The sequence below is a fragment of the Muscardinus avellanarius genome (genome assembly GCF_963383645.1).
Source record: "Muscardinus avellanarius genome assembly, chromosome: X".
Lineage (NCBI taxonomy): Eukaryota > Metazoa > Chordata > Mammalia > Rodentia > Gliridae > Muscardinus > Muscardinus avellanarius.
The window spans coordinates 14,047,264-14,059,681 of record NC_137792.1 but is presented as its reverse complement, the minus strand read 5'-3'; the positions used below and the strand labels follow the sequence as shown (position 1 = coordinate 14,059,681).

Here is a 12,418-nt window from a genome sequence, read left to right as displayed (position 1 = left end):
GAAATGCTAATTGCCCTGATTTGATCATTACATATCAAATGCTTATATCAAATTATCACAGTATTCCCCCATAAATATATCCAATTATTATATAATAATTATGCATGTGTATCTTAGAGAAAGAAGAGGTCGGAGGTAAGGTTTAAGTTAAAAGTTATGAGAGAGCTGGGCAGAGTGGCACACACCTGTAATCCCAGCACTTGGGAGGCTGAGAGTGGAGGATTGCAGGTTCAAGGCCAACCAAGCAAGTAGTGAGACTCTCATCAACCTAGCAAGACACTGTATACAAATAAGAAATAAAGTAGGGCTTGGGGTATAGTTCAGAGGTACAACCTCTGAGTTCAACCTCTGGTACTACAAGAAAAAAGTTATGAGGAACTGAATGAAAAGTTATATCAAGCCAGGCATGGTGGCACAGGCTTGTAGTCCCAGTACTTGAGAGGCTGAGACAGGAGGATCTGGGTTTGTGGCCAGCCTCCACAACCTAATGAGCTCTGTTTCAAAATAAAGTATAAAAAAATTGAGCTAGAGATGTAGCTCGGAGGTAGAATGAGCCTGTGTTCAATCCCTAGCACCACACACACAAAAACCCCCAGAAAAGTGATATCAAAAGATCTTGGGATAAAATTGTTGATTTTTAAAATTCATTTACATTTCATACACATAAGAAAATGGAAATATTTTATGCAATACTTCTAGTCTCCCTACCAGCAGTGTTTTCTGTGTTTTTATATTTCTCAGTATCAGTAAGTGTGGATAAATGAATAAACTCATTCAAAAGTACATTGGAGCCGGGTGTGGTGGCACACACTTGCAATCCCAGTAGTTGGGAGGCTGAGACAGGTTTATGGCTAGCCTCAGCTCCTTAGGCCCTCTGCAACTCAGTGAGATGCCATTTTGAAATAAAGAACAAAAATAGGGCTGGGAGTGTAGCTCAGAGGTAGAATGCCCCTGGGTTAAATCTCCAGTACCACAAACAAAAAAAGTACATTGGAAACCAGGCCTTGGTGGCACATACTTGTAAGCTGAGTACTTGAGAGGCCAAGACAGGAGGGTTGCAGATTCAAGGCCAGCCTCAGCAACTTAGTGAGGTCCTCAGCCACATAATGAGACCCTGGTTCAAAGTAAAAAATAAAATAGGCTGGTGGCACACGCTTGTAGTCCCTGCACTTGAGAGGCTGAGACGAGGATCACACAGGTTAGAGGCTAGCCTCAGCTACTGAGGCTCTCAGCAACTTAGACCCTGTTTCCAAATAAATTATAAAATAGGTCTGGGAGTGTAGCCCAGAGGTAGAAAAGCCCCTGGGTTTCACCCCAGTACCACAAACATATAGGGCAGCCAGGCATGGTGGCGTACGTTTGTTATCCCCGCACTTGGGAGCTGGAGACTGGAGGATTGCACAAGTTCGAAGCCAGCCTCGCTGGCTTAAGAGACCCTGTTTCCAAATAAAATATAAAGTAGGTCTGGGAGTGTAGCCCGGAGGTAGAAAGGTTCCATCCCCAGTACCACAAAAAATAAATAAAATAGGGCCAATGTAACACACACACACACACACACACACACACACACACACACACACACACATTGGAAACGTTAGCTAATTGACAGTATTTATATTTATTTCATCTTCATATAACCTCTTGTGCTTCTTGAACAATTAAAAATCACAAGATAGTCCCTGGGTATGCTGGCCTCTTCTTTTTGAATAGTTGTGTGGGGTTGAAAGGTGGTACATTGAAGAATAAAAGCAAAGTTTGAATTCTGTTCAATAATATGTTTGTTTTTAATATCAAAAAATGATTACCAAAGCTGCCAAGTAATTGCTCCAGAAGATGGAACATCTTCATAATTTTTTCAAATAGTCCTTATCCCCTGCTAAACCTCAGGGGCAGTTTGTGTATTTTGGTGGGACTGTTTAGCAGTTCATGGCTAACATGGGCAATTTCTCATAGTTGTTAACCTCTTTCATACTCAAAGCATGCTTTTAATCCAAGTACAGACTATGGACAGGAGGTCGTACTGGTTACAGGCTTAGGCTCAAGATCAGCCAGACTTGGATTCACTTTTTTTCTTATTATTCACTGTGTATTTTTTTTTTTTTTTGGTACTGGGGATGGGAATGAAACCCAGGGCCATTCTACCTGCGAGCTACACCCCAGCCCTATTTTTTTATTCTTTATTTTGAAACAGGTCTCACTAAGTTGCAGAGAGCCTAACTAAGTAGCTGAGGCTATCTACGAACCTGTGATCCTCCTGTCTCAGCCTCGCAAGTACTGGGATTATAAGCCCGCACCACCACACCCGGCCCACTGAGCAAGTTGCTTATCTTCCTGGTGCCCCATTTTCCTTTTCTATCCAGTCAATAAATATTTACCTTACTCCAGGTTTGACTCTAAGCTGTTGTCTCCTTCATACCCTCTATTAATTGATTTTCTCTATGCCATTAGTTACTATCTTAATTGTGATTCATGTACTGTCAACATATAACAGATTTGTATCTCTAGTCTAAATTGTCCCTCCAAGCCGGGCGTGGTGGCGCACGCTTGTAATCCCAGTACCTGGGAGGCTGAGACAGGAGGATCGCACAGGTTTGAAGCCAGCCTTAGCTACTTAGTGAGGCTCTCAGCAACTTAGTGAGACCCTGTTTCAAAATAAAATAGAAAATAGGTCCAGGAGTGTAGCCCGGAGGTAGAAAGCCCCTGGGTTCCACCCCAGTACCACCAAAAAAAAAAATTGTTCCTCCAAGCTCTGAACTTTTATTTACAGCTGCTTACTTTTTTTCCATTTATGCTTCTCAGAGGCTCTTTAAACTTAACATGTCTTAGGCTAAATTCATGATCTTCCTATTTCATTTTTCTCTGTCACTATGAATGGCATTCAGTTAAGGAAGCCAGAAACTTGGAAGGCATTCTTGACATCTCTTTAAAGTTCCTTTCTGCATGCATGCAGCTGTGCTTACACACACACGCACACACACACACACACACACGCACACACATACACCTCTCTCTTTCTCTCTCTCTCTCTCTCTCTCTCTCTCTCTCTATATATATATATATATATATATATATATATACACATACATATATATTCCCTACCTTAGCCAATCTGATGTCACTGAATCCTATTAATTTAACAATATTTCATCAACCATGCCAGTCTTTTCTTCCACTGGCACATATTTGGAATATTCTACTGTCATTTCTCCCTGTTCTGTTGAAGGAATCTTCTAACAAGGTCTTTCCAAATTTATCCTTGCTTTAGTGCTTTATTTATATGGGAGCCAGGATGAGCTCATCGTATACTTTGGACCCCTTTGACCCTTCACTGGCTTCCCTTTGCTTTTATAATGACAAATTGCAACGGTGGCCGAGAAGCCCTTCAATCTGACCCCTAGCTATCTCTAAAACATCAATTTATGTTCTTACACTCTCTGTATTCCGGCCACATTGGCCTTCTTTTATAGTCCTTAAGCATGCCAGGCTCCATTATGCTTGAAAGCCTTTCCCCGTCCTATTTTCTACCGGAAACACCTTGCCCCACCCAACCCTTCTGCACATGGTTAGCACCTCTTGTGCCTGTGTTCTCTAAGTCTTCCCTGCCTATCCCGCCCAAGTCATATTCCTCTGTTATGCCCTCTCGGAACATTATATACCTCAGCTTCATAGCATGTAGCATAACTGCGGTTTCATTTGTATAATTGTTTACTGGCCATTTCCCCCACTAGACTGCATGTTCCACAAGTGTAGGGGCCTTACTTCAGCATTGAACCAGTAGCCAAATGCCTAGCATATAATTCTGGAAAGAACTAATGAGTGAGTAATAATCCTGACTTCATAGGGTAATAGGGAGAATTAAATGATATAAGGCAAAGCACATAATATCTAGTATTAAATTATGCCATCACTCCACTCATTAAACCCAAATAGATGCACTTGTTTTTTAATACATATTTTATTGAAAATAAATAGTATACATTTCAACTGTACTTGGGGTCCTCTCCCCCCCAGATGCATTTGTTTTTATACATTAGTTTTCAGGGAACACAATATTTAAGTTCCTAGGAATTAGCATTGCTTCTCCCTTTATTTCTATAAAAGTAACTTAAATACCTTCTTATAAATAGCATGCATTAAAAATAGGGCGTCTCCTTTCTTACTCATCCTTAAAGGCCACTGTAAGCTAAAGAAACAGGATGACCTGTCAGAGCCCATAATAGCTTAATGGGGGAGTGAGAAAGGTCAGAAATGCTCTGGTGAAGAAGGTCGAATGGCAGCTGGGCCTGCTGCTGCTCCTGCTGAGCATGGCTGGTCACCAGCCAAAGGAACCGATAAAGAGCACCCTGATCAGAAACACTGGGCTGGGTGGCTGACCCAGATCTTGTCCCAATACCTCCACTGTGACACCGGACAAATGGCTTAACTTCTCTAAGCCTTAATTTGGGCAGCTATAAAACAGCATTATTTAGTAGGCTTGCTTCCCCAAACCATCATCATGATCTATTACACATGCTTGTGAAAAGTATAGACTAGGAAGTGCGAAAAGTGTTAAAAAGATACTTCCGAAGAATGGCTGAATAAAGTTTGGAATCCACAAGGAGAATTTTTCTTATAAAATAGTATGAAGAAGCTTGATTGGGAAATATTAAGGATGAATAAGTGTCAAATCTAAATTATCTCTACCTAATTAGAATTTATTTCTGTTCAAAAAAAACTAATAATATGATTACCTTTTTTGTGGTACTGGAGATTGAACCCAGAGCCTTCTACCTCTAAGGTGTTAGCACTCTAGCTCTATTTTTTATTTTGAAACAGGGTCTTAATAATTGCTGAGGGTCTCACTATGTTACTGAGGCTGGCCTTGAACCTGTAATTCTCTTGTCCCAGCCTCCTAAATAATGAAATTACATGTGTATAGCACCATGCCTAGTTCTCTGACTACCTTTAGCATTTAAGCAACAATCCACTGTAGGACCATCTCAATTAAGAATGCTTTTCTCTCCCTACATTCACTACTTAGGCCTGAAAGGAGCTAAAGGCTGGGGCCTGGTGAAGAGGGGAGGACATAATTACAGGAGTGCAATACATCTTGCCTCAGGGTTTCTGTATGCTTTATGGTGCTCTTCACTTGATTCTATCGCAGCAAAATCATTTTTCAGAATGAGAAACTCTGCCTTGTCTAGGGATCAGTTGAGTGAATCATTTTGATTTTATGCTAATAACCTGGTATGCTGAGCCAGATAATTGAGAGGTGACCCTAAAGTCAATTTATGGTTATAATTGTTTTTGTTCTTCCCACCTCTGGCAGCTCAGGAATACCACTATGAGCCGAGCATGGTAGCTCATGCCTATTATCCCAGCTACTTGGGAAGCTGAGTCAGGAGGATCTCAAGTTAAAGGCCAGCCTGGGCAATTAGTGAGGCTATGTCTCAGAATAAAAAAATAAATGGGCTGGAGGTGTAGTTCAGTGGTAGAATACCCCTGGGCTCAATCCCAATACCTCACACAATACTCCTGTGAATGAATGAGTAGGGAAAACAAATTGAAATTAAATTCTTGTCCATTTAGCAAGTCTATTTAAAGGTATGATGGGAAAGAGCATGATTTTAATAGTAAAAATGAGTAGAAAGGCTTATCAGTAGTTGTTTTGGTCAGAATTTTCTCTACTGTGACACAAATGTACAGAAAAAAGGGTTTTATTTGCTCACTCTTCCAGAGATTTCAGTCCACGTTGGGCATGGTTATGTTGGAAAGCTCAGGCCAGTGTGGCAGGAAGCCAAGAGAGAGGGAGAGCAGACTGTGCTCAGTTCATCATGGTCGAAGGGCCGGTGTAAAGAAGGGGAGAGAGGACATTCTCAGAGGCTTGTCCTGAAAGAAACATTCCCTGGCTTTACCACCATGGACCCACCTCCAGCTGTGTCCAGCCTCTGAACATTGCTGCTTAACACATGAGTTCTAGAGGACATGGCAAATCCAACCCATAATAATAGTCTTGTATTAGCTGTGTTACAGCTTGGCTGTGAATTACTTAGAACAGGCTTTATTTCACATAGACCTCACATTGTGTTTTGAAAGTAACCAAACATATTTTGAAAATCAAGATGCTCAATAACATACTTAAGAGTTGTGTTTTTATATTAGTACATATGATAATTGGATTGCAAAATATTGGGGAGGAGCTGGGCATGGTGGTACATACTTGTAATCCCAGTACTTAGGACACTGAGATAGGAGGATCACACGTTCACAGCCAGCCTTAACTGTTTACTCGAGGTCCTCTGCAACATAGACCCATTTCAAAATAAAGAATAAAAAATAGGGCTGGGAGTATAGTTTGGAGGTAGAATACCTCTGGGTTCAATCCTCGATGCTGCAAAGAAAAAAAAGCTGGAGAAGTTGAGTTATATTAAATTTTTGTGACTATTTTTTTCAGTATAATTGTTTTAAATTGTTCTTCCCAGCAGTAATATTTATGTGGAGTTTTCATATGGAGAAAATACCCCTCATACATGAATAAGAATTATTTTTGTGGTACTGGAGGTTGAACGCAGGAACATTCTATAACTCTGAGCTATACCCCTAGTCCTATGTTTTTTTTTAATTTTGAAGCAGGATTTCACTAAATTGTAGAGGGCCTTGCTAAGCTGAAGGGTGAATATGAATTTTGATGTAGGGCTCAGCATATAACTCAATGATACAGTACTTATCTTGTATTTGCTCCCTGGCACAGAAAAAAAATGGACTTACTTAGAAGATTTTTTTGTTGTTGCTTTTGTTAAAAGCAAAGCCAGCACTACCTATATTATACTTTTTAAACTGTAGGGCTTTTATTTGTCTAATTGCTATAAACATAGGTGAAAGACTTTTCCCCTCATCTTAATGTATTACATACTCTAAGAACTAGCAAACAACAAAATGAAAAAAAAATTCAATTACAGTGCAGAGGCTTGCTTACATTCCTCTTTTCAGAAAAAAAAGCTCAATATCACCCCCTGGAAATTTACTTTCTTTAAGCAAATAATAAAAAAAGAAAGATGCGATGACAAATTTGTATGATTTTATATATTTGTATTTTGTCCCAGTACCCTCTGGGCAATGATATTGCTCACTTTGGGAATCTATGACTTACATTGGCATCCCAGGTTATAATGACCACTGTTTACAACTCCTATTTATAATGGGTACCTTTTGGGGAAAATTCATCTGCAACGTGTCAGAATCTGTATAATAAACCATATTATGGCAAGGGTTTCATGTTTTCAATGATATATGGTTTGTGATACTGTATAACATTTATTTTATCTTATTTAAATACAGGTTTTCTTAGTTAAAAAAATCTCAGGCTCTGATGCTAGACAGCTTTATGCCATGAAGGTATTGAAGAAAGCCACTCTGAAAGGTAAGCGCCGCTGCTATTTGGAATGTTCATGGGAGTCAAACAAACTAAAAGGTCTCCATAGGGCTCATGTGACTCTGAGGCCACTTACACTCTGAATCGGTTCCTGTTACCAACTTTAAATTTAGACTGACTTTCAGTGAATTTTTTTTCATACTGGGCTAGAAATCACATGACTCATGAGGACAGGAATTGCCGCATTATAAAAGAAGTTCTGTAAATTCTTCTTGAGCTTTAGGCAATTAGAAATTGAGAAGCTTAGATTTTAAAATCTGTAGTAGTTGCTTATTTTACCATATAATCTCTAGGTGTATTTTGTATTGATTCCTGATGCCAGTTTTTTCCTCTTCAATTTACATGTAATTTATAAGGCTTTAAAACATTTGAGAAGAAATATTTATAGTGACTGTTTATTTTTCTGATGTTATTCCCAATTAGTCACCCACTGTGGATATTGTTATCATCCTCCAAAATTCCGCCTTCTTCTGTAAACACCATCCTTTCCTTTCATTCTCTTGTTCCCTTCCTGAATGTATTTTCTTTCCTATACATCTCTGCTCCTATGACATTCCCACTTACCTGATTCTTGGTAGAAAAAGGGAATTAAGTTATATTTTCAGTACCCTATCTTTTTATCACTGCCTTTATACATTTACACTCATGAATCCCATTTTACAAAATTAAGTAGACAGAACTCAGGAGTTAATTCACAAAAGTAGTTTGTTTTCATGTATTTAGCAGGATTTCTATTTTATATAATATATGTAAATGAAGCCAGGCATGGTGGCACACACGCTTGAAATCTCAGCATTCAGGAGGCTAAACAGGAGGATCGCGGTTCAAGGACAGCCACAGCTACTTAGTGAGACCTTCTGCAACTTAGTGAGACCCTGTTTCAAAATAAAGAATTGGGCGTGGTGGTGCAAACTTGTAATCCTAGTATTCGGAGGCAGAGACATGAGGATCGTGGTTCGCGGAGAGCCCCAGCTACTGGTTAATGAGGCCCTTCGCAACTCAGTGAGACCCTGTTTCAAACATAAAAAGGCCAAAAAAATAGGGCTGGAGGTGTAGCCCTCCACAACTTAGTGAGACCCTGTTTCAAAGTAAAGAATAAAGCCAGGCATGGTGGCACACGCTTGTAATCCCAGCATTTGGGAGGCTGAGACTAGAGGATTGTGGTTCGCAGACAGCCTCAGATACTTAGTGAGGCCCTCCACAACAACTTAGTGAGATCCTGTCTCAAAATAAAGAATAAAAAATAGGGCAGGGGGTGTACCTTGGAGGTTGAATGTTGAATGCCCCTGGGTTCCATCTCTAGACCTGCCAAAAAAAAGTAAAGAATAACAAATAGGACTGGGGGTATACTCTCAGGTAGAATGCCCCTGGGTTCAATCCCCAGTTCTGAAAAAAAAGGTTATTCTGAATATAACAAGGTGTGGTGGCACTGCATGTAATCCCAATACTTGGGAGGCTGAGACGGAGGCTCACAATTTCCTGGCCAAATTCAGATATTTAGTGAGGCCCTCTACAAATTAGTGAGACCCTGTTTCAAAATAAAAAATAAAAATAAGGCTAGAGGTAGAGCTCAGAGGTAGGATGTCTTTGAGTTCAATTTCGAGTACCACAAAAAAATTAAAATAAAAATTAATTATATGCTTGAAAAATTATTACAATATTTACAATTATAAGAATTTTTAAATTACATACACAGAAAAATAGGAATATTTATAAAATTATGGTATGCTAATTAATAAGATTACTAAAACAGTATTTTATTTTTTTTTATTTTTTTATTTATTTTTTATTGGTGCACTGTATTCATACATCATAATGGTATAAAGATAATACTTTTGTAGACATACATGCACACATCTCCCAGTTTGCCCCTACCTGATTCCCACCCCGTTCCCTCCCCATCCCTCCTTCCCATGCTTGGCTTAATGCTTGACATCTAGTATTCTAGCAATGTATCCAATATTAATGATGATAATCTCACATAACAGTTTCATTTGTCTGATACCAAGCTTTTGATGACTTAACGATAACCTTTCAATATTTATTTTTGCTTTCTTTCATACCAGAGAATATTGTTTTCTTTTTTTTTAGGTGAAACTATCATACATTTATTTATTTTTCAGAAAAAAATCTATCCTGATATGGAATATAGACTCTAGATACCCAAAACAATCTTGAAGAAGAACAAAGCTAGAAGATGTATATTTTCTGATTTCAAACCATATAAAGCTACAATAATTGAAACAGTGTAGAACTGTTCTAAAGGCACATATATAAACCATTGGAGTTAAATAAAAGCCTAGAGCTAAATTCTTCCCTATATTGTCAGGTTATTTTTGACAAGGTTTACACGAACATTTGATGGAGGGAATACTAAATACTTTTAACTAAATATTGTTGAAAAATAATAATTACATGAAAAAGAATAAAATTGGACCCTTCCCTTCACATATACAAATATTAACTCAAAATAGATAAAAGACCTAAATATAAATCTTAAGACTATAAACTTTTAGAAGAAAATCTGGGTCATAAAACCTCACAACATTGAAATTGGCAATGATTCTTGGATATGATTTCAATGGCACAGGCAACAGAAGGGTAAACAAACTCCCTAAAAAATAAAAAAATATTGTATATCCAAAGACAATGTAAACAGAGTTAAAAGTTACTAATAGAATGGGATAAAATATTTCCAAATGCTATATCTGAAGGTATATTAATATTCCTACTAGAAATCCTAAAAATTGGCAACAATAAAAGCAAACAATACAATTTAGAGATAGGTAAAGACTGACATAAATAATGAATCTCCACAGATAACCAATCTTAGTTGTCTGTTGGATGGAAAATCTTGTTTCTCTGGTTCTGGTGAGTGTTACCTATTTCTTCTTTGTAGTTAATCTTTTTGAGTATTTTCTCTAGCGCTGGTTTTGAAGACATAAATTCCTTCAGTTTCTGTTTGTCGTGGAAGCTTCTTATTTCTCCATCTAATTTGATAGAAAGTTTTGCTGGGTAGGAAATTTTTGGCTGGAAGTTGTTTTCTTTCAGAGTTTGGAATATGTTACTCCAAGCCCTGCTGGCTCTCATGACTTGGTTTGGGAAGTCTGGAGTGATTCTAATTGGTTTGCCTCTGAATGTCACTTGGCCCTTTGTTTTAGTTGCCTTTAAGATTCTCTGCTTGGCTTCCACATTGGTCATTTTGACAATGATGTGGCGTGGGGATCCTCTTCTCCGATCCTGTCTAAAGGGAGTTCTGTAAGTTTCCTGGACCTGTGTATCGACCTCTTGCTCTATGTTTGGAATATTTTCTGCTATTACTTCCTTGAAGAGATTGTTGATCCCTTTGGTATCACCTTCTTTTCCCTCCTCTATTCCAATTATTCTTAGGTTAGCTCTCTTAAAATGGGCCCATATTTCTTTAATGTCAGATTCCTGCTGTCGGATTTTTTTTTCTAAGTTAGAAACTATGCGCTCATATTTGGATTGCTCATCTTCTAAGAGCGAGATTGTATTCTCCATGTGGTCTAATCGGTTGTTTGTACTTTGAATTGAGGCCTTTACTTCATTAATTGCATCCTTTATCTCTTTTTGGCTCTCTCTGAATTCTTTTCGAAACACCTCTATTATTTCTACAGTTATTTTAGTGATTTGACCTTCTAGAAATCTCTGGATTTCTGTTTTATCAGGTTCTGATGTTGTGGGGTTGTGGGCATTCATTGCTCCATTGTTATTCCTCTTTCCCATGATTTAGGAAGTTTGTGCCTTCTCTTGGTTCTTCCCTTGGGTCACTACAACTTCGCTTAAGGTGCTCTGGATCTCGAGTCTGTGGTATCTCGTTCCCCACTACTCCTTTACTGGGTTGTATCACAGAGTCTCAGACCCAGGGAGTCACTCGAGGCTGCTTTAGACCATGGGGGGTGCCAGATTAGGCGTTCTCCTATGGTGTGATATCTCTGCCACCACCACTCCCCCACTAGGTCAAGTCCCTGGGAGTACAGTACTGGGATTTCTCCGCTAGGGGCCACAATTTGACTCACTGTTGTTGAGTGCGCAGATGGAGCTGTACTGGACTCAGTGAATTCGCTGCTGCTGCCGCCGGTGACAATATGGCGCTGCTGCCACGCCCTCGGCCGTGAGGCTGGTGTATTTCTTCTCTGTTTTTGAGCTCCGCTCTGAGTCCCTGCAAGGTGTGCTGAGCCCAGTCTCTGGGAGCTTTAGATGCTCCCTGCACCGAGAAATCTGCCGAATCCCGCCCGGCTGATCCGTAGCAGCTCACCTCGGCTCACTGTCCGCTGCTTCTCTCTGGCGCCTGATGGGCTATTGAGTGCATTGGTCTGGTGCCATCCGGTGAGCTCGCCGCTGGTCCTGGCAGTAAGGTGCTGCTGTTGCGTCCTCGGCCGTGAGGCCGGCGTATCTCCTCTCTGGCTCTGAGCTCCGTTCTGAGTCCCCCTCCTCTCTGGAGCCTGGTGCTGCAAGGGAAAATGGCGCCCGCCGCTTCGCACCACGGCTCCGGCTGCAGCACTGCAGTCTGGTTTCTTTCTGGTGTCTCGTTTTCCCAGCCCTCTTTTTCTCTGACCCTTGTAATTACATTTTTTGTTTCTCTGCTCATGGTGTTTTCTGGCTTATGAAAGGCGCTGATTTTGTGGTAATAGAGATTGGTGGTTAGCGGGGCTTATAAGCCCCGCTTTTCTCCGTCGCCATCTTCCCGGAAGTCTAAAACAGTATTTTAAAGGTGATCATAAAAATTAATGGAAGTACGCTGGGCGTGGTGGCACATGCTTGTAATCCCCTCACTTGGGAGGCATACAGGAGGATCATACAGGTTCGAAGCCAGCTGCTCTGGCTTAAGAGACCCTGTTTCCAAATAAAAAAGTATAAATGTATAAAATAGGTCTGGTAGTGTAGCCCGGAGGTAGAAGGGCTTCCAGGGACCCCAGTACCACACACACAAAAAAAAAAAAAAATTAATGGAAGTATATAGTTGAGAAATTGTAACAAACTGGA

At 39.8% G+C, this 12,418-nt stretch overlaps 1 protein-coding gene across 2 annotated transcripts in view; it reads left to right on the top strand.

Annotated features, from left to right (window-relative positions):
• RPS6KA3 (ribosomal protein S6 kinase A3) overlaps nt 1-12,418 on the top strand; it is a gene marked incomplete at both ends in the record, with an annotated part of 148,444 nt that overhangs the window by 69,096 nt on the left and 66,930 nt on the right. For both annotated transcript variants that reach the window (XM_080718279.1, XM_080718278.1), the window contains one exon: nt 7,318-7,399. In XM_080718279.1, coding sequence (XP_080574405.1) covers nt 7,318-7,399 — 82 coding nt within the window. The remainder of the gene's footprint in view (nt 1-7,317; nt 7,400-12,418) is intronic.